The sequence below is a fragment of the Cryptotermes secundus genome, unplaced genomic scaffold (genome assembly GCF_002891405.2).
Source record: "Cryptotermes secundus unplaced genomic scaffold, Csec_1.0 scaffold645, whole genome shotgun sequence".
Lineage (NCBI taxonomy): Eukaryota > Metazoa > Arthropoda > Insecta > Blattodea > Kalotermitidae > Cryptotermes > Cryptotermes secundus.
In genome coordinates, this window is record NW_019723910.1 from 527,162 (window position 1) to 549,285 (window position 22,124).

Sequence of the window (22,124 nt, forward strand, 5' to 3'; positions counted from 1 at the left end):
AGCATTTCACTAGTTTCTTTCTCAAATTTAAGTCCAGTTTGCTGGTAAAAAGATTCTTCTTCTTCTTGCTAAATGCAGCTTTTGCCATGGCAATCCTAGATTTAATTTCACACGTACACTTTCCATAATAATAATAATAATAATAATAATTATACCATATTATAAAATACGATTGAGGAGGAACGTTCCTGGCTCCCAATATGTCAACGTTCCTGCAGACAAGATTAGCAACTGATGCACGTCTAGCAGAGGGACAATTTTTACTTGAGGAGCAAACATTGAACAATGCAAATCTCTGATATACCGAGCAGGAACTCGGAGACCAACAATTTCCAAAACTGAAGGGCAGAATTTCAATTATTAACGTAAAATATTCAATGCCAAATTTGGGCGGGGGGGGGGGTTGATTACTGTTTCCATTTCCGAGGTTGAGAATGTGTGGAGCTATATCTGGGATCTCCCATACGAGTCCATGGCGAGGTGTGTAGTTAGCGCTGCGACAGCTGTACCTTCGTTACTCGTACTTTGATGAATTTATGAGCCTCTTGTCTTATTGAAGGACGTGGAAATGGATCTGTCAGTAAATATGAGCATTTTATGTATTTTATTACCTATAATTTTGGCATTGATATGCCTTGTTCATTGTTAGTTTGTGTATGACATGGCAAGTCAAGATGGCGAATTTCGCTGCTGTTTTAAAAGGTTTCGATAGTCATTCACTGCAACTCTCTGGTAGCAAATCCAAAACGATCAACACCGCTAGCACCATAACTATTGGAAACGATCCGTATCCAGTTCCATGCGTCACCCACCCTCCTATTTCCTCAAGATAATTCTTGTACACTGATTTGTACATTTAGTGTCTTCTCTGGGACGAGGCAGTGTTATTACCATACTCGCATCAGTAGTTGCTTCTTTTTCAGAATTATAATCGTGATTTTGAAGTTCTCACACTCTTGACTGTAATCCATGTGCAGCGAGGACTTCCTTCCTCCGAAGCGGATGAGGTTGAGTCTAGGTTGCACAGTCATCTGCGAAGACTGCGCTTTCCCGGATTTGTGTACAGTGCGTCATATTTATTTTAACGGGATGCCTCTTTTCCTGGATTTTAATTACATTTTATCAGTGTTGAAACACCCCTGTAGTGTGTCTGATGGATTTATTAGTTTAATTTCACGCTTCTTTTTTGTAGCGTTTCTGATTTTTATGACACTAAGGATACATAAGTCATGTGTCAGTCAACGGAACATCGGATCACCATCTTGTTGCACCTTGGTTTAGAGGCAGTATGTTTAATGCTTGTATGGATTGTTCTTTGTTCTTTAATTAAGAAAAGGGCCAGAGTTGATTATATTTTCTCGTGTTTACTTGGTTCTGTAGACTGATGATATTAACTTTAAATCGACCACGGTCAATACTTTCCTCGCATCAATCGACACGCTCCATACATTCGCTGAATGACGATTTTATTTACTAACTCCCAAGTTTTACGCTCACTGCCAGGAGGTCATGTATTGCAAACCTACCTTATGCGTGAAGAACATACACTTATAAAGATCTCGTCACGGTTTCCAATTCTCGTCACGGTTTCCAATTCCGCAAACTGAGTTCCAGTTGGCCTCGGTTAGGTAGACAAACAAATTCTGTGGTTTTAGTCCGCAAGCCAACTATACCGACCGACCACCGCTTGTCGCCGAAGTTAATGTCAACTTTAGCGGATAGAGGGTGTGGCGTGGTCAGTGCAACGCCGTTAATTTCGGTTTTCTGGGCCGCAGCAGCTGTTTCCTTGAAGTAGCTCCTCAATTATCCTCACGAGGCTTAGTGGACCCTATTCCAGACCCTCTACTTCTCAGAAAATCCGGGAATCGAACCCGGACCTCTGGATCTGTAGCCAGGAACTCTGACCACTAGACCACAGAGGCGGTCCTCAGTTAGGTAGACACAGAAATAAAAGAATTCCCGCGAGGGATTAAGCAGTGCTCATAGCCGGCGTTCTCGAGGAAAGAATTTGTTCATTCACAGCATGACGCATAACTGCATGTTTCCCACGCAACCTTCCCGATGTAAATAAATAAAAAACTCCATAGCTCTTGAGGCCCCCAAATTACCTTTCCAAATTTTGCAGTTCGTATTTAATCAGAAAATGAAAAATTTCGTCCACCTTATCTGCAGAGGTTTACAAAAGTACCATCTAACGTGAACTGAACAAGTTCTTTGCTTAAAGACGCAGGAGAGTGAGCATTGCTCGGACCCTGGACACGTTCATCAGCTGTGCGCGGAATTGTTGTACTAGGACGTCGGCTTGTTATGCGCCCCCCCCAAGTTATCTCCCCTCTTCGAGTTTGGCAACGTGGTGTGTTGCCAGGAGGAACTGTTACAGTACGTACCAGTATGCCTACATGTTGGACCACAGTTACTGAGAGGCTCCGATAGATCTAACTGCTAGCGTAGGGAAGTATGGGTGAAGGGCATAAAACTCGAAAGTCCTGGCTTCAATTATTTTCGTGGAACAGAGTATTCATTTCTCGTAAGTAATGTATTTTGTTACCCCCATATATTGCGCATTGAAAACATAATTTTGGTACGGAAACGTTTCAGAAAACGTCCGCTTTGTTATCAGCGATGTTGAACATAGGGCTGCTAGCGTAGGGAAGTATGGGTGAAGGGCATAAAACTCGAAAGTCCTGGCTTCAATTATTTTCGTGGAACAGAGTATTCATTTCTCGTAAGTAATGTATTTTGTTACCCCCATATATTGCGCATTGAAAACATAATTTTGGTACGGAAACGTTTCAGAAAACGTCCGCTTTGTTATCAGCGATGTTGAACATAGGGCTGTGTTGCCATAGCAACAGGATCACACTTGAAACTCCTGAGTGTACATGCATAAAACGTTGTTGAAGTGCTCATCACACAAAGTGAATGCATACTGGGAAGCGGGTTATGTGGTCATCCGAACTGATTTAAATAAAATACGATTCTCGACGTTTAGATCAAACTTCATGGATTTTCCCAAAATTCTGCCAAATGCGTAACACATCAGTGCATGTAGTTACTATAGGATTCTGACGATGGTGTATAACACACTGATATGTTGGGATTTTGGACTTTATCCATCGTCCTGGTTTTTAAGATAANCAATGGCCCCGGTGTCGAGTCAGCCTCTAACAAATGAGTACCAGGATTTTTCCTTGGGGGTAAAGGGCGGCCGGTGCATAAGGCTGACAAACTTACCGCCATCTGTGAGCAGATTGTCTAGAACATGTGAGAGCCTCGACCATTCACATTCCTATGGGCCTTCACTGCCTGTTACAGGAAGAGTTTTACCTTTTTAAATAAGGAAATATTACCCATATTTTAAGGAAAATAATTTGATTTTCGTAACCTTTATATCTGCATTCTGATACACCTATGGCTTTTGTTATATAGATTTATATCTGTAAAAAAATAACAAGTAAATCAGATACGAAGAATAGCAGGGAACACATTTGGAATACACGTGAGCCTACTTCATAGGACAAATATCCACTCTTCCTGTAGAATCTGTTTTGCGTGTTGCCTTGTCGGTTGTGACACCCACCAAGACCCAAAATTTTATAATCCAGATGACCACAGTATGTATCTTCACACATGGAATCTTCACGTCTTACATATCTGTTCTCGTAGGGCATTCATTGTTCTACATTTTCCTCACTGTAAACACATCCACTGCGGTTCTGAGGCCCACGATGAAGCGTTCTCTCGAGTTGCAACTGGGAATGTTCCTCATGGGACTAAAACAGCGGGCTATGAACATGATAACTCAGGTCTAATGTGGAGATTAACTTACTCTTCGTGGCATGATAGTTAAGTACCAAAAAATGGTACGTCTGATTTCTCGCATGGTCGTACCAGGTTATTGATGTCTGCACACGAGCGTTCTAGAGTTGGCAAATGATCATAGTAATACCATCTGCCTGTTTCACATCACTAGCGGCTGGCAGTTTGCTGTATTTTCTTCATGTCCTGTATGTATCTGTTTTGATATGGGCAGACTGTCTAACGCGCATGAAGTAGCTGAGATGTCTGTATAATTTTAATTTGAAAATCTGAAGAAGGCCTAGTAACAATTAATAAGCGGCCTCCATAGTCTAGGGGTAACGTTCCCACCTCGTGACTCAAGGTACGCGGGTTCAAACCCGGCGGAGGTCGTGGAATTTTTAAGGGAGGAAAAATTCAGGGAACAAGTCCTCCGTGAGGGACTTCAAGCCGTGGGTCCCGTGTCGTAGCACGGCACGTAAAAGAACCTCATGTCTCAAGGGGACATTTCCCGTCCAACAGTAGTCTTTAACGCCTCTGGTAGATGGGGGAAGCATCGAGATACCGCTGAGCCAGTAGATGCCGAACTCGCTGGCTGAGTCGGGACTGATGGCACGCACCAGTACCGGTAGGGTATAGAGACTGGTAGAATATCACACGGGGACGCACAATGGACCAATATCTGGTCTAAGTGCATGGGGAAACCCACCCTCTCCAATAACAACAACAACGTTAATTAATAACATGTCTTGGTGGTGGTGGTGGTGGTAGTGGCGGTGGACACACAATTACTGGAGTTTCGGGCTTTTTCCATCGTCCGGAATTTTAGGTAATAGAGGACATGACGTTTCGGAAACTGGATTTTTCCATGTCCTATTATCTAAAATTCTGGACGATGGAAAAGTAAAAAAAAAAAAAACATTAATTCTGTATGTCTTGATGGTTTGTCTGTTTTCATGAGACATTTCTGACCGAACTCTTGCTGTCGAGAGTAGTCCCAAATGTATTTGTTTATTAAAAACTGTTTTTCGTCGTCGTGGTATGCGGATGAGGGAGAGCCTGTGGCTGGCCAGATGGTGCAGCAAACAGCGGCCTCCTGCAGGGGCTGTTTGAGGTAGGTTTGGTTCATAAGTTGTTGCAGCAGCCAAAGCCACGGTCTACATACGCGATCACGCGGTAACCTACTTTCCGGGCAAGCAGATTCGCTTAACGTCACAGTGTAGCTGTTAGCACTCTGATTCGTGAGCTCGTTCGTATCTCGGTCTGGAGACCGGCTTTCCCGACTGAGGTTTTCATTATTTTCCACATTCCCTCCAAGAGACTGCTGGGTGACTAACACTGTGGTGGAAAGCGGCCTCCGTAGTCTAGGGGTAACGTTCCCACTCCATGACTCAAGGTACGCGGGTTCAGACCCGGCGGAGGTCGTGGAATTTTTAAGGGCGGAAAAATTCAGGGAGCAAGTCTACGGGAGGGACTTTAAACCGTGGGTCCCCTGTCGTACATTTACGGCACGTAAAAGATCCTCATGTCTCTAGGAGACCACAGAGCTGAACGGGGCTGATAGCACGCACCAGTACCGGTAGGGTATGGCGACAGTAGAAATTAAAGGGGGACGCACAATGGACCAATAACTGGTCTAAGTGCATGGGGAAACCCACCCCCTCTAATAATAATAATAATAACAACAACAACACTGTAGTGGAAGTAGATTCTAAAGGGTTTTAGCGATGTTGTATAACGCACGGAATTACTGGGTCTTTGGACTGATCGAGGTTACCTCTTCCTAACGGACCCAACAGTGTCAGCCCCCTCCCCCTCATCTGAGGGCGGAAACATATGCAGTTTCCGAAACGTTGTGTTCTTTACTGCTTTTTAAAATACTGGACGATAGACAACGTCCAAAAACATGGTAATTCTGACTGTGGTGGGGGCAGGGGTATTCAGCCGGTGTAGCTACGGGCTAGACGGTCCAGGTTCCATTCCTGGCAGATGCAAGAGATTTTCCTATGCTCCACAGCCTCTAGACCAGCTCTGGGACCCACTCAGCCTCTTAGCCAATGAGTACCGGGACTCTTTCCCCGAGGATAGAATGGCCAAGGCGTGAATCTGACCTCCGCCCAGTGCAGAGGTCAAGAATGGTGGAGCTGTACTTCCACCCTCCCCATACGTCCTCATGACGTGGTGCTTAATAAAATAAGCACAGAGACAACTTTACCTTTCAATACTGGACGACCTAGAGTCGGAGTTCGAGTCCCGGTGGGGGCTAAGAATTTTCACTTCTCCATGTCGTCCAGATTGGCTCTGGGGTCCACCCAACCTCCTATACAATGGGTACCGGCGACTCTTTCCCGGGGGGAAAGCGGCCGGGACGTGAAGCTGACCACTCACCTCCACCAAGTGCCGAGGTCAAGATAAATGTGGATCTATACAACCACGCCTTCATGGCGTAGTGCTTAGTTAAGCACAGGGACAACTTCACCTTAGTGTGGTAGTATAACCCGAAGGTTCAACGCGCAACCATCTCCTCAAGATCTAGCCCAATGTTATACTCCCAGCCTTCCATTTTGGTGTTTTCTAAGACGTTTCCGCACGAAAATTCTATACGCTTTCCATATCCACACATCCTAGTCACATATCTAACCCATCGAAGTTGATGCTGTACAGCTACATTGATATTTAACCCCCACCCATTTTTTTTTCTTCTTATGATATTAAACGTATGCAAAAATGCATATCCGTGTCTTAGCGGACGATGTGAACGTACTGAGTGTCATGACTGTGAATACATGCACAGTTTTGCTGTTTTGGATGTGGAGATGTATTGTTCCAACATGTACATGAATGAGAGTCTATGTTACAGCAATCGGTGTACTCTGACGCAGAAACTGGCAAAGAGGATGACATCATAACAAAGTTATTGGCAGTACAGGCTACCCAGAAACAGTATAAACTAGGCATGCCGTCTTTTCTGTTTGCAGTGTGAATTATTTTAACATTAAGGGTGCCCCTTGCTATGTATGACTCGGCGAAGCTGTGCCCTTCAACAGTTAAAGAGAATATTTCCAAAAACACTTGCAGTATCTGAAGATCGCGTTTGTTGAAGAGGCCGAGAAACGTTTGAACGTCGTTACGAATGGGTGACCTTCACCAGCCTCCAGCACTTTCGTTGCTTATCTTCATGTTTACTTTACGATCTGTAATTCATATATTGGTTCTTTGGCAACAAACACAAGTCAGGTAGCCCTGCCTCTTCACGGTCCTGCTCTGTCGAACTCACAATATATGGAGATAGTGTAATTTTTGACATATTAAGACACTGTAGTGGTCAAGGTTTGAAAAGACATGTCAGAGCACACTTAAACTAAAAATCCATTATCCAGCCCTTGACCTTAAGAAGTAATAGTTTCTTTACTGTATATATAATGGTTGGCCCTTTTCAAATAAAATTATTTTAATGAAGTTGCGCTGACAATTTTAATTATAAATGCAAATGCTTATAAAATTTTGGTACGGAAACCGAAATAGGCACCTGGAAAACGCTGGCATAGACTAGTACGAGTATATAAGCCCAATGTTAACACGGATCTTGAAAGAAATAGGATGGGGATGACTGGACTAAGCCAATCATGCTTAGGACAGGTTCTGAACACTCGAATTTGGGTTGTGATTAGCGTTTTCCCACAAATTATTGTGTGGGAATGGCTTAACGCAGAGATAGAAAGTAAACATGAAATTAACAACGTTTTATGTTTCGTTTATTTGTTCCCAGAATTTATCCTGTTCTAAAATAGGAAAAAATAAATTCCAACCCTCAGTGGAATATGACAAGACACTGCAATCGATTACCGGAACAAAGAGAGAATAAGTAAAATAAGAAGACGAGAGCAATGGAAGAAAATTGAAGGAATACACGTATATCGCTCGCTGACCATAGATTTTTGGCCTACATGTAGCATGCATTTGTCTGAAGCTGGAATATTTCGGCCCTTAGAGATTCCGTTGTAACCATGGTTTACTGTAGACAACTGAAACAACCTTTCATCAGATCATTACCTACTTCCATGTACTTGAGTTTATTGATAAGTTAGATGTATTCGGAAATTAATCTTTTTGAATGCAGAATATAGCCGTTCGCATTTCGTGCGCCGAACTAGTGAAGCCTGGTTGGACTCAACATTTTTGACGCCTTGTTTCTGCGATGTCAGTGATCTCTCTATGACTAATTATTTGTACATTCCATAAATATAATGCGAGTGTGCACGTGAAGCTTCAGTTCACCACAACGGCACGAAAGTAAAGTCGTTGCAAAGGGAATTACAGGTGACTTCTCGTCAGTAAATGTTCTGGAGCATGGGCAGGTTGACTTCCTGTGTGGATTCTCCGTATCAGAGCTTCGGTCCGGTTATGAGTGTTGCAGGCATCCAATTTTACAGCACTTACATTTATATTTTTAGCCTATGTCCATGTCTTATAAAGATGTACTTGTGGGTTCATCATGTTCGCGGGTAAACCTAATTAGTTCTGAAACAGTACACGAATTTTCATGAAACTTCGTGTCAAGCTCGTTTCACTACTGGTTAGCCGATTTTTCCTTTATTTTCATATCAGTAACACCCGAACTAAGCTGATTACAGCGGCCGCGCGGCCTAAGGCGTGAATCATCTTCGCCAGCTCGAACACTGGGATCGTGGGTTCGAATCCCACTCGAGGCATGGATGTCTATGCGTTTATTCTGTTTGTGCTGTTCTGTGTGTAGGTAGCAGCCTTGCGACGGGCTGATCCTCCTTTCAAGGAGTAGTATCGACGGCGTATAGATTAATAAACTCAAAAAACCGTCCGAGGCCCAAAAGGGCTGTAGACCCATAAATAAAACGCCCGAAGTTGTGAAGGGGGCGCGACACATAATGCACTATACTGAAACATTGAATGGTAATAATACATAATCGACAATGTTCAGCGTTTAGTATATTTTTATAAGGTAAAACAAGTAGCTGGCCACACGAAATCACATATTGGCCTTTCAATTTGATGACAGCAAGCGATGTATCGGAGGAGGTAGGCATATGAAATTTTGTATGGAGGTCATCATAAACATGCGTACAAATACTATATGAAATATTCACACGTCAGCAGTTAAGAAAACATGGCGGCTGCGGCCAGTTTTTTATTTGGGCCAATATGTGGAAAATTGAATGTAGTTGGAATCTCTGTAAGTGTATATTATGCACAGAATTGTAATATATCATTTTACATACTGTAGTTCCTGATGCCGTCACCGTATAGTCTGAATCATTTGAAGGGAAATAGGCATCATAAGATTTTTTCCACGAATTTCTTGTTCTTCAGTCGTTTCGATGTTGAAACTGGATGCTTTCTAGTTTATCTTATCAGTCTGTCTTCCTTGGAACCACACTTCTTATTCTCACAGCGATTCTTCGCAGTTCTCTTCTGATTATTAATTTGTAAACACTGGATCGGATTGTCCTTAAATTGAATGTATGCGATTATTTTAAAAACTATGAAGTCCTTTTCCACAGACCCTCTGCATCCAAATTATTAACAGGGCTACCTACAGCACGTTTGTGTGTGTGCGTGCAAGCGTATCTTCCAGCGTTTTTAAGTGCTGCACGTGGGAAACTTGTTCTGACAAACATCATGAAGTATAGAAGCATTTTCTAAAAGGGAGACTTATTGCGTGTTGAAAATAGCAGTCTTCTAGATGTGNATTCCGTGTTGTTTTCATATCTTTGGTATAACCGTGTCACATGATTCTTAGAAATGATTTCTGTTATGAATTAAGAGTTTGAAGAGCAGTGCTCAGTTTTTTTTTTCTTTTTATAACAACATGTTTGTTGGTTTTAGCCACAATACGGTAAAACACAATGCGGTGGCAAATGTGCGACTTTTGACAAGTTTGCTTTAAGCGTCAGTTGTTTTCGGGCGTGCCTTTCGGCCGAAGAAAGAAAGTCACTAGCCACCCTCCTCGTCGTAGTGCCCGACGCCATTACCAACGCCAACACCACCGCCACCATAAGCAATATCTTGGCTTTATACTCCAATTTTTTATACATGTGTATGGTGAAAGATGGTAAGGTAAAGCTATCCCTGTAATAGGCCGTGAAGACCCGTAGGTTTGTGAGACGGCGAGGCTCCCACATTTTGTACACAGTCTGTTCACAGATGGCGGTAATGTTCTGAGACTTAAGCGCCGGCCAACCTTTATCCCCCCCTTCCCAGGAAGTTTCCTGGTACTCATTTCTGCTAGAAGCTGAGTCGACCCGAGGGACATAGTGCGCCTGGAATGTTTAGGTAAATTGAAGAAATCCAATAACCTCATCGGGAATATAACCCGCGACATTCCGGGTTGTAGTATAGCGCCTCAACAAACTACGCTAACGCGTACCCCACATGTGTATGGAACTTCTTAAAACATACGACACATCTGACAATTTCTTTACAAGATGAACTGTCTTGTAGCAGAAAATATTGTATCCAGTTCTAAATAATGTACCTGATATACCAAAGTATGTGGGACTATTCCATTTTGTGATATGAATTGGGGAGACGGGGAATGCATGTAGAATTTGGGTGGGGAATTCTTATGTAAGACCAGGAAGGAGATTTGAGGATGACAGTAAACCGACCCATAAGGAGAGAGAGAGAGGTATGATGATCGCAGGATGGAAGTGACCCAGGTCTGTGTCTGGTGGTGGATTTTGGTGTTAAATCAGTCTTGAATCTGATGTCAGCAAGTAAGATACTGTTTTTGTACGAATTTGACAGTAATACCGGTACATGTTCCTAAAGATGTGAATCGTTTGATGTCATACTATTTTCTCTCATTTGACAGTATCATAGGTGTAGGAAAACCCTGACATTAAACGGAATAAGCACAGATTGCTTATGCCATTGTAATGTTTCTTTGTTGCAGAGTAATTGTAGGCAAAGCTTCAGACAATGTCGAGCCCTGTGAGCCCTTCATTGAAGGACCTTCCCAAGGTCAATCTGGACCTCAAGAGTGAGCTCGAAGGTTTCAAGACTGTGAATATGAAGAAGGCAGAAACCCAAGAGAAGAATGTTTTACCTACAGCCGAAGGTATGCCCTAATATTGGGCCATTATTCTTGAATGAATGCTAGGTTTTATTTCGTTCTTCCATACTATCTTCAGTTGTGTTGCAAGACCTGAAATTCAATCCTGCTAGCCTGTAATTTCTGATCCTAAGTTAAGATTTATTCTTTTCATATTATCTGGTAGCAGATATTATCCGTGGTTTGTATGCATAATGGGGGAAAATTTCCAAGTTTATTGTCTGTGGACTTTAGTGCTCTGTTTGATACCTTGCCTAGAAATTTACAGTATTAGGAATGCAGAATTAATGACACCAGAAATAAAATTATATATGCACCATCATGACGTGATGACCTAATTATCAGTGAATGATTCCTGAGTTATTTAATAACACCTTTACCACTGGGCTGTTACATATCCATCAAATGTAGGATTAGATTAATTCCTGGGCTTTAAAGGATTCTGACAATGGTGTATGATATATAGAACTATAAGGTTTATTTTGGACTTTATATATCGTCTTGTATATACCAGACGATGGATAGAGTCCAAAATAAGCCTTATGCATTGTGATTATTCAAGGTTACTGATATTTCAAATGCAAAATTATACACCGGATAAAATAAGTCCTAGATACATGCCGAACTTCAAGAAAGTTTTTTTTTTTTTTTAATTTATTATTACTTAAGCAGAAGCACAGTTTATGTTCTTGGTAACTTGTGTGATTTATGCATGTCTGTTTATAGTGAAAATGGCATTCACAGAATTTACGCAGCTTCTAGGGATCTCCCACCAAAGACAATATTAGAATGTATTCATTGTGTTACCCAAGGGACTATGTGACATGAGCTTCATGCTCAGGTTTAAAAAATAAATATGCTCAGGAGGTATGGGCTGTGGGCAGGAGTTGGGGTTGCAAAGAGAAACATTATCTCACTAGACCTGGTTTATATCTATAAAATTAATTAATGAAGGAATGTGATACCTGTTTTCTGTTAGACATGTAAGAATGTTTTTAAGGAACTGCTGCCCTCATTCATCAAGGTCAACCCTGTTAGGTTTGGATGTGGGTGGACTTCCACACTGAATTTTGGTTCATAGAAACATGTCTGGTATTAAGATTATAAAAGCTGCATTCCTGATATTACATGCAAATCATTTTCTTGCTTTTGTTGTAGCTGTCTTTGTTTTGTAATGCTGCAGATGTTTGGCAGAAATATTGAACTGTTACATATTGTTCACCAGTAACTGAATATTTCTTCCATCTTTATTCCATCTTCACCTCCATTTTCGCAGTTTTCTATCAGATCTTCTAGTATTGAAGGTTATATCTTGATACAGTATTTGGTGTGCTTTGGAATGCTGCATGGGTTACTGTCAGAAGCATATTTTTGAATGTTGATTCATTAATTAGATGTGAAACAAGAGCGACAACACAGCGAGCTCATTCAAGGCGTTGAGAGCTTTAAAACTGAGAGGTTAAAGCGGACCAACACGCAAGAAAAAATTGTTCTACCAAATGCACAAGGTATGTTGTGTGCAGTGTGCTTCATTTTGTTTCGTTAACCTCAAAACTATTCTCAGTTTGGGCTGGGTTAGTGCTGTAATTTTCTCTTCACCTGTTTTAACTGAATATTTGGATTTATAGAGGAAAGCGTGGTCAGGGAGAAGGATGTTATTAACTCATCATACTTACATAATCCCATAATAACCCAAACCCCTGCCTAATGGTTTCTTTTAAGTACAACATTTTTCACTCCCCTTTGAATCTGTTCATCCATTCATTAAAGCTATTTGAACTACATATTTTTCGGTGACTATTAAAGGTAATGAAAACAAATTGGAAGCGAAAATGAGCATAAAAATTTGAGGTATGCAACCATTCTTCCAACCATAACTATTGTAAATGGCGGGGAATACATGCATAATAAATTTGATTTTAAAGTATTACACTGTAACATTTTAAACCTTCATTATGGCGGTGGTTTCTTTAACTTGTTTTCAGTATCTTCTTCAAATAGGAGTTTGTTTTAAAATAAATTAGTTATAACTGTATTCACTGTGTAGCTGCCTGTATTCCAGTTTATGCAACATGCACAAACCAATCCTGTCTTGCTTTTTGTGTGGGACATTAATCTTATCCAAGTTGACCTGTTTACAAAATAACTTGTAAGGTAAGTGACCTCCTTATAATGTATTGTCTGACCGGTTAGCTTCATTAATACCTTGTAATATGCTTCAACTAGTGCGAGATTAAGTAGGCTTAAGGTATATTACCACACATCCTTCCTGCTTAGTTTGCCGTCCACATTGGTTTGTGTTACTGATAACTAACAACAGCCCTTGCATGCTTCTAATTTCTGTTGTACTAGAGAATGCAAATTGGAACTGAGTTGGCAATGTACTCAAGGGAGCTGCAAAACAATCTTACCAGAGCTTTTAGTAGTGTCGTTTTCTGTTTTGCGGAATTCTTGTAGTACATGTTATTTGATGTAAGCACAGTGAAAAATTGTGTTCGGTAGTAACAGTTGATAACCAATTGTACTTACAAATGAAATAAGCGTTACTTTAATTTCCAATGTAGTAATGAGTCCACATGTTTTAGTCATGTAAGATACCATACACACTTACGTTTCATCAGCCGGTATATATTTTTTTAATTCAGCCACGCTACTACAATGAAAATATTTAACTAGCAAAATCCATTTTTCCATTGGTGCAGCAAGAGGTATTCGTGTTATAGTAACAATGGTTATAAGTCCGTGTAGTGAGTTTTGAAAATGTCGCAAAGGTTAAAGTAGGACTCTAATTAGTAGTTATAAATCACGCAGTAATTCACCGACGAAAACTAAACTTGGCAGTATTGTATGCTTCGAAACACTGACCCCATGTTCGCCTGCCCGGCTCGCGCCATTTCGTGCATTCTACGATTCCACTTGTTCGGAAGAATGGTGTATAAAAAAAAAAGTAAAGTAAAGCTATCCCTGTAACAGACCGTGAAGGCCCATAGGGTTGTGAGACGTTGAGGGTCCCACATTGTCTAGACAATCGGCTCAAAGATGGCGGTAAGGTTGTCAGCCCTACGCGCCGGCCGCGCTTTACTCTCCTGGAAAATTATTTAATTAATTCCAGGTACTCATTTCTGTTAGAGGCTGAGAAAACCCCAGGCCTAGTGCGGCTGGAAGGATTAGCTCAACTGAAAAAATCCATGGTCAAAAAACTGGAGACTAAATGAATGAAGCCTGCAGACTCACTATTGAGGGACTCTGCCTGGAATGACCGGTACCACGGTGCATAACGGGAGGCAGCGGCTCCTGGCTACGCCTACAAGGGCGTTATGTAAATTTATGGCAGGGGGAAAGTGGCGTGACCCACTCATCGTGCCCAAGAGCGGCAAGGAAAGGAAGGATTCGCCCTACCGTGCATTGTTTGGGAACTCCAGCCTCCTGACATGCAGAAAAGTGACCTGCTGCTGTCTTTTGCCCAGAACCTCTGCTTGGACATGGCATACTTGCCTGTTGGGTACAGCAACTCATAGAATACTTCTTGTGTGTGCTGAAAATTCTCATTACATTCATGTGGAGCCCCCCCCCCCCAATCCACGGAAAGTGGGGCATTTTGTGTGCTCAGTCACGAACCCACGTGATTGGCCTCATTTTCTTCCACACGACCAACAACACCGATGTCTGACTTAACATTTCCCAAGAATGTATGAATCACTTGGTTGATCTGGAGCTGATACACATTTGTTTTCAGCAATAGAGAGAGACATTGCACTCATCACACATGACCTTTGAAGAAATCAGATTATTTGGGGATAAGGTTATCGGCGAAAGAACTTCGGCCGCCCGGTCACGAGACGTGACCCCGCCGGTCTTCCTGTGGGGTCTGCTGAAGGGTAGGGTGTTTAAAAACAAACCTGCACCCTTGAAGATTGAAAGAAAACATTACCAACGAAATTGTTGCTATGCCACCTGTCACGCCGGCAGAAATGTTGGCTAACGTGTACTGTCGCGTCGGCCCTTGTCATTGGAAGAAGGGAAACCAATTTCATCTTCAATCCATTTATTCCCACGCGTACCATTGTATTTTACAAGTTTTTTTATCGGTAAATTGTTACGTGATATAATTACTGATAATTATCAAGTTGGGGCCTGCTTCACATATATCACCCTTGAGATCTGTTCGAAACTTTGAATTCACGACAAGAGTAAAAATGTGCTCACATGAACAGTTATAACCAAAATTATAGACTTGGTATGATGTAAAGTGACAATTATGTGTGAATAATGCGTATGCTATATTAAAGTACACAAGCCAGTTACAGGCAAACACTGAAAAAGCCTGCATGGAGGCAGGTTCGAGTACCTCCACCATAGCCCTGCGAGTCATAGGAGATGACAAGAAGGGAGCCTAGTGCCTGGGGTTATAGCTGGGCTACCCTGTTACGGGGCGGGTGGGATATAAATACGGGGACCTGGCCCTCCAGGTTGAGGGAGTCTCGAAACTGAGCCAGTAAAATATGGTAATGAGCCCCACGGGACTGGGACTCGAGAATGACTGTGCTGGCGAGAACCAGCAGCAATTATAAACGGCAGACCCATCCTCTCATCAGAGAGGGTGTTATCTGAGGACTGTGACCTAAATGTTGAGTTGAAAAAAATGCTGGTCGAGAGTCTCGGGGCTTGGCACCAAGACGAACCACCAGTCGTAACTGTGACTCCGACTCTTGACATTTTAGTCAGGAGTTTTGAGACGCCAGCCTTGCCAGCAAATGAGCTTGGAAGCAGAGGAAATGAATTGAGAGCGGAGTGAGTCTCTTGAGTTGACAGTCAAAGATAATGCAAGAAAGGAAGTAGACTATGAAAAGAAGACTTCATGTGTGCTGCAGTGACCGCGAGACTATTATAAATCCGTTGCCAGGATACGACTAGTGAAGACAGAACACTGGCGTGTGTAACGGTGAACTGTAAAGTGTGTAGATCAGCGACAGCGCTGTATTGCCTGTAATTATGAGCTGAGTGTATAAGATGTCAATAAATCCAATCATCCAATCCAAAACCTGTCTGAGTCACGCACAACCCACAATACATGGCACTATAATAAGAACTATACTGGGCAAGTTGACTCTGGTGAAAATCCCATTCAGTTCACTTCATTTCCGATCCTTCCATTTGATGCTGTATGGTCTGAGCCACTGACAGTATTTTTAACTGAAGGATAATAAATAAAAAAGAACCAGATAACTAACACAAAAGCAGTTTCCAAGTATACAAAGCAAGACATAAAGAGTCTGGCCAAAAGAAATGTTAAGTAACAAGTCACTTAAAAAATAGCCACTGAGTGAGGTACTGAACTTTGTTGAAAGTGTTAGTGATCCTATGAATGACTAAACGCAGAGTCACAATATTACTAACTTAATACATTTCACTCTCATGCATTAAATATAAGTAAATTTGTAAATGTGTATTTTGAAGGGGTTGGTACATCCTTTCCCCATTTGCAATGGAGAAACAAACGCAACAAAAACCAATAGAAGCAACAACAATAATAGTCTCACTCTAAGGGAGGAATTGGGTATTTTCCGGAAAACTGTAGTCGTTTCGATTCCCAGTGAGGTTACAGGATTTTTCAGTTGACCTTATCATTCCAGCTGCACTGTGTCCCTGGGGTCAACTCACCTCTAACAGAAATCAGTGCCAGGAATGTTCCTTGGGATTAAAAGGTGGCCAGTGCATGAGGCTGGCAACCTCGCCACCATCTGCAAGTCAGTTGTCTAGAAAATATGGGAGCCCCAATGTTTTACAACCCAACGGACCTTCACGACCTGTTACAGGAATAAATTTACCCTTTACCTTTGCTCTTCCCAGAGCCTTCAAATCCTATACCAAAATGCTCTCAGATATATAAGAGTATTATATGACTCTTGATAGAGATTCAGGAGTTAAGGGATTGATACTTCAATGATTTCTCACCATGTTTCCAGACATTTAGTCTGTATATGGTTATTTGCTCTGTTTGGCCACGGTTTTTACTGTATTACTAAAGGAATGTGTCTGGTTTTGTACAGATGTTGCTACAGAGAAAACTCAGAAGGCTCTCCTGCAGGGTGTGGAAGCTTTTGATACAGGGAAGCTGAAACACACAGAAACTCAAGAGAAGAATCTCCTTCCAGATAAGGATGGTGGGTATATTGCTCAGTAATAGCATGGTTGTTTTTTCATGCATGGTTTATAATTGAGGTAATAATTATTAATTATAAGAATGCATGATTAAAATTGTTTTCCTTTGATGTGAATTTCTTGCACAATGCTATGCAGAAGTAGGAAATTAGATTAGCAGATTTTTCGTTAACATATAGTGTCTTGAACATTTTTAAAAAGATTTTTTTGTACTGTGGATAACTTTTACCAATACAGACTTGCCTGCCAGCGTAGTTTGCTCCTTTTTATGGCTTCTTTCTGGCAAAATATTACTGCAGGAAGAAGTTTGTAGGATACAGGAAATTGCTGTTATCAACATGGGTTTTCCTTTCCTATTCCACTGGTTTAAATACCTGCTGTGGAAGGGTATTTCTTGGAGGAATATTAGAATAAAGAACGTGAAATAATTGAACTCGTGTTACAAAGTTAGAGATCCGTAAAGTGTATTTTTGATGACTCTCCAGTACATTTTCTTACTTCGTGGAGAGCTCAAACTTTCTAGGAGATCTGCTTAATAAACTAACTCCAAGGAGCACAGTCCTTGAGAATGCACATAGTAACTGGTTTACATCATTGTCCAGAAGTGTAAAGAATAAAATACATGTAACTGTGTTTTTATGTGTTGTTTTGTATGAGTGTTAAACTTGGTTTATCACACTAAGAGTATAGAAGATTATGGCACACAGTGCATACAAAGTTTTGGTAAGGAAACCTGAAAGGAAGGAGGCACTTGGAAGGACTAGAGATAAATTGGAGTCTAATACTGAAGTGGATCTTAAAAATAAATACATGTAGAATGTGGATTGCATTCATCTGATTGAGGATAGCAGTCACTGGTAGGCTCTTTGTGGCCAGTGTAATGAACCTTTGGGTTCCATAAATAGTGGAAATCTTCCTGACTGTATGTGTGGCTGTCAGAAGCTAACAAAGACCCAACACATTGGAGTTGGTTGGTTTATAACAAATACAGCATTTCCTATAATACACTGTCTTCATTTTTAGTACAACATGAAGTTGGTACTTATTATAAAGGACTGATTTGTAGTAGTAAAAAATTAGTGCATAAATAGCTACGGAACATTTACTAACAAAGAAGTATGACACTCATATAAATAACAATTAATTTACTCAACAGCTGATGTATCAGATATTTATAAGTATTTGTAAATATTTCTTTGACCATGTTAATTTTATTCAGTCTAGGGCCAATGTAATTTTGAATCCATCCACCTCATTGCGGTTCAGGTGTTTAAAACAATTTTCTGCCAATTAGTCCACAAGTTTATTTGAAATTTTCTGCAAAAGAGTGATTCTCCAGGTACTAGCTAATACAGAGTAAATCACTAATATACTGAGATAAGGAAGCATGTATTTAAAGGCATAACTGAGCTTCTGCCTAACGTGCTATGCATGAGTTTTATGTTCGCTTTGCATCTTGCTTGCCCTGCCATCAGTTGTCAGACAAGAGAAGGTCCACCAGAACTTGTTGGAAGGTGTGGAGCACTTCGACAAGGCTACAATGAAACCCACACAGACTCAAGAAAAGAACCCACTTCCAGATCCAGAAGGTAGGTGGCATGGAGGTGGACTTGAAACTGCTGGTTATTGGGAATATTGGAGGTGGTTACCTGGCAAATTTATCTTCATGTTCTTAGAGCAAGGGTCAGCAAAATCTGGCACACGGGACTTATGTGGCCTGATGGCACTTTCATGCCAGTTTGCAGCAGCATATTCAGTTAGGAGCACAATAAAAATATTTGAACTGTGCATTTTCTGTGTAAAATAACATTTTATTAGTTGTAAAATAATTTTAAGAAAAAGAACATTTTTTGATCCCCTTGGTTTGTTGAGTTGATTTTTTTTATTTATGTTAAACGCCCTTAATTTCCTCCACAGAAGACATGAATTGAACGTTGCAATTTAACGTTGAAAAGATATGTGATTTGGGAAGCTTACCTAAGTTGGTTATATCCTGAATGTCAAAATAATTGCCTGTCCCTGTCATGTTGTGTGTTTAAATGCTGAGAAGTAGCTTTCTTTCAGGAGAGTATAGAATTTAGTTTCCCAAATTATGCATCACATCTTGTTTTAGGAAGTAATAAGCCTGTGAAATTGTATTCCAAGAAAGCCTTGATCACATTATGTCCATATCATCTTATTCTTAACTGTAATAAGCAACAGTGGGGAAGATGAAAGAGTCACTATGTTTCTTTCCTTCTTAAACCAGTTTTACATAAGGAACTTTATAATGAGCTGTATTTAAAAACTTAGAATCACTTGCAATATCTGTATGTTTTCAACTTCAGACGATGTGAAAAATTCTGATACACTTTTGGTAATGGACATGTGACACTGTAAGTTGTCTGGTGAATTTCACTGTTCTCCTTACCTTTCAGGAAACTCAAATCATACTTCATCAGATATCTAGGAAACCAATTACTGTATGGAAACTTAGCATATATTCTTTACTTCATTTTAAGTGTATTTTATTTCATATTTCTCAAAAAATGAATGTGATGTCATCACAGAATCTGAGATGTTCAGTTTCTTGGGTTCCTTAGACTTCAGAGCATGCTTTGTTGTTCTGTATGATGTGTTTTCACGTATTAAATTTGCCTCAGACATAAAAACATTCTGCATTAGGCTGTTTAGTACCACTTTTTTCTAGTTCTCAAATTTGAGTATTGGAGATGAACATTTTTTATATTCACCTGAACTTCAGCAGATTCTTTCCTGAAACATGTTTTAATTAACATAAGTTTTGGCTGTCATAAATGTAATTTAAATTCTATGTGGCACTTTTTGAGGGGAACATAATCTTTTTTTTTTAAGAGTGTTGTTTTATGGAGGTATGTTGTGCTCCTTTTAATTCTGTAAATATTAAATACAGGTATCAATTATTAAGATCCTGCATTGTTAGATACAAACACTAGTTGCACAGAATACCTTTTATAGTAATTCTGGAAATGAAATTTGTATAATTCTTGACACTGGATAGTGTCAATTGCTGCCCCTTTTTGCAGGCATGAAATCTGTTGCATGGAGCTGCCGCCTCATTTCACATAGTGCTGAGATTAAGAATGCATAGATCTGTACCTCCATTCATCTCATTCAGCGTTGGTATTTGACCAGTGTGTGACTTTTTGAATGTTCAGTAATAAGCTTCTTTCTCATTTAACATAGCCCATGTGTGTAAAACAGTATTTACAGCATTATAACGCAGAAATGTCATTAAAGCAAATAAACTAGATAAAGTTATCAGATATGTCATTTTAAATATATTATTTGCTTTGCAGCTATAGAACAAGAGAAGGAGAAACAGAATTTGTTTGCAGGAATTGAAAACTTTGATACCAAGAAGTTGAAACACACTGAAACCCAAGAAAAGAATCCCCTACCAACAAAAGAAGGTCAGTGAAAATAACAACAGTTTTGAAAGTGCTCCTATATAAATAAACAGGAACTTCTTGAAGTGTAGAGAGTAAAATGGAGAAATAACGTTAATAATCTTGATAAATGAGAACTGAGTTTATTTGTTGCATTTTATGTATGCTGTGGTTGTAGTAATGAAAATGTATGCTCGATTAAAATGTTAATGCCATAAAATGTATATTTCACATGTTTTGATTAAAAAGAAGTCATCACACACACATTTTCTCTAAACTGGTATTTGGAAATAATGATGTTCTACTCTCAGTACATATATTCATTACTTTTATACACAGATAATAATAAACATTTATTTAATTTTAACAATGAGTTTCACAAGCATAAAACTAGAGCCCTCAATAATATGTATTTACTTGCAGTTAACCTAACAAAATACAATAAAGGTGCGTACATATCAGGTATTAAAGTTTTTTATCATCTTCCTCATACAATAAAAATGTTGGCTACTGATGAGAGAAGTTTTAAATCTGCATTGAAGATGTTTTTATATCATTCTTTCTATTCCATGAGTGAATATTATCAACATAATTGGTCATAAGTGTGTAAATTTGTAATGTATTTAATTCCGTTAATATAGGTAATATAAATAAAATTGTAATAATTCAAGTTTTATAGTAAGTTGTTTTTAAATTATGTTTATTAATTTTTTTACTTTATATTATTGTTTATGTTAATGGATTAATGTAAGTGATTTTGTTTATGTGACTCGTGTAATTTTGTATATGTATGTTGATATATCTATTTTGAAAGGGAATATTTCCACATTCTAGGTTTGTTAAAAATAACAAATAACAGATAAAGGAAATGAATGAATGAATGAATGAATGAGTGAGTATATGACCCACTGAAGTTTCTCCCTTTTTAGGTGTGTGCTTAACCCTGCAGAGCACCTACTAAGCTCACTCTATCCTTTTATCTGTATGGATGAGACTGTTTGGTAACTGCTTTCATAAAATCCTATTCCACCGCCCCTTACAAGGTTGAATAGGATTTTACGAAGGATTTTAATAGAAACATTTTAATGAATTTTAAATATCATTTATGATATTTTAAGTGGACTGCAACACCCAATTTTAGTGCACATCACAGCAGTGTAACAGTTTGGACCCATTGAGACACCTGAGGATGGCCATCTGTGGCCGAAACATGTGTTAATGTTAAACTGTGAATATTTTAATGATTGTTGGATTATTTACATACTTAATACATAGACGTTTAATTAAAGATGTGCAACAGGATGCCAAAATACAGAATTACAAATACGTGTAGTTTGTTAAAATGTTTAAAATGTCATTAAAAGATATATACGTTCTGTGTTTTTCTGTTACATGTTTCGGCCACAGAGGCCATCTCAGGCAACACATTTTTAAGGAATCCACTGCTTTGTGCACTTTGTCAAATAGTGCTCTTAAAGTATGATGTTATTAATTTTGGTGTTAAGGATATTTGGTCTTCCTATATTTTGTATTGGACCTGCTCTCTGCAATGTGTAATACATATTTATTAGCATGATTCTGTCCTTAATTCTTAGGTTATGCTACCCTTTGTGTGCCTAGATGTTGTATTTTTGTACTTACGTGCCCCATTGGGTGTGCGGCACAAC

The 22,124-nt window shown here is 39.8% G+C and overlaps 1 protein-coding gene across 3 annotated transcripts in view; it reads left to right on the forward strand.

The window, feature by feature from the left end:
- Positions 1–22,124, forward strand: part of LOC111862096 (thymosin beta) — a 59,210-nt gene that overhangs the window by 34,161 nt on the left and 2,925 nt on the right. The window contains exons 2-6 of one of the 3 annotated variants that reach the window (XM_023847205.2): positions 10,730–10,894; positions 12,283–12,396; positions 16,939–17,052; positions 18,526–18,639; positions 20,368–20,481. In XM_023847205.2, the coding sequence (XP_023702973.1) occupies positions 10,756–10,894; positions 12,283–12,396; positions 16,939–17,052; positions 18,526–18,639; positions 20,368–20,481 (595 nt within the window). In that variant the 5' untranslated portion in view covers positions 10,730–10,755. The remainder of the gene's footprint in view (positions 1–10,729; positions 10,895–12,282; positions 12,397–16,938; positions 17,053–18,525; positions 18,640–20,367; positions 20,482–22,124) is intronic. The other 2 variants (XM_023847206.2, XM_023847207.2) reach the window with 2 other exon arrangements.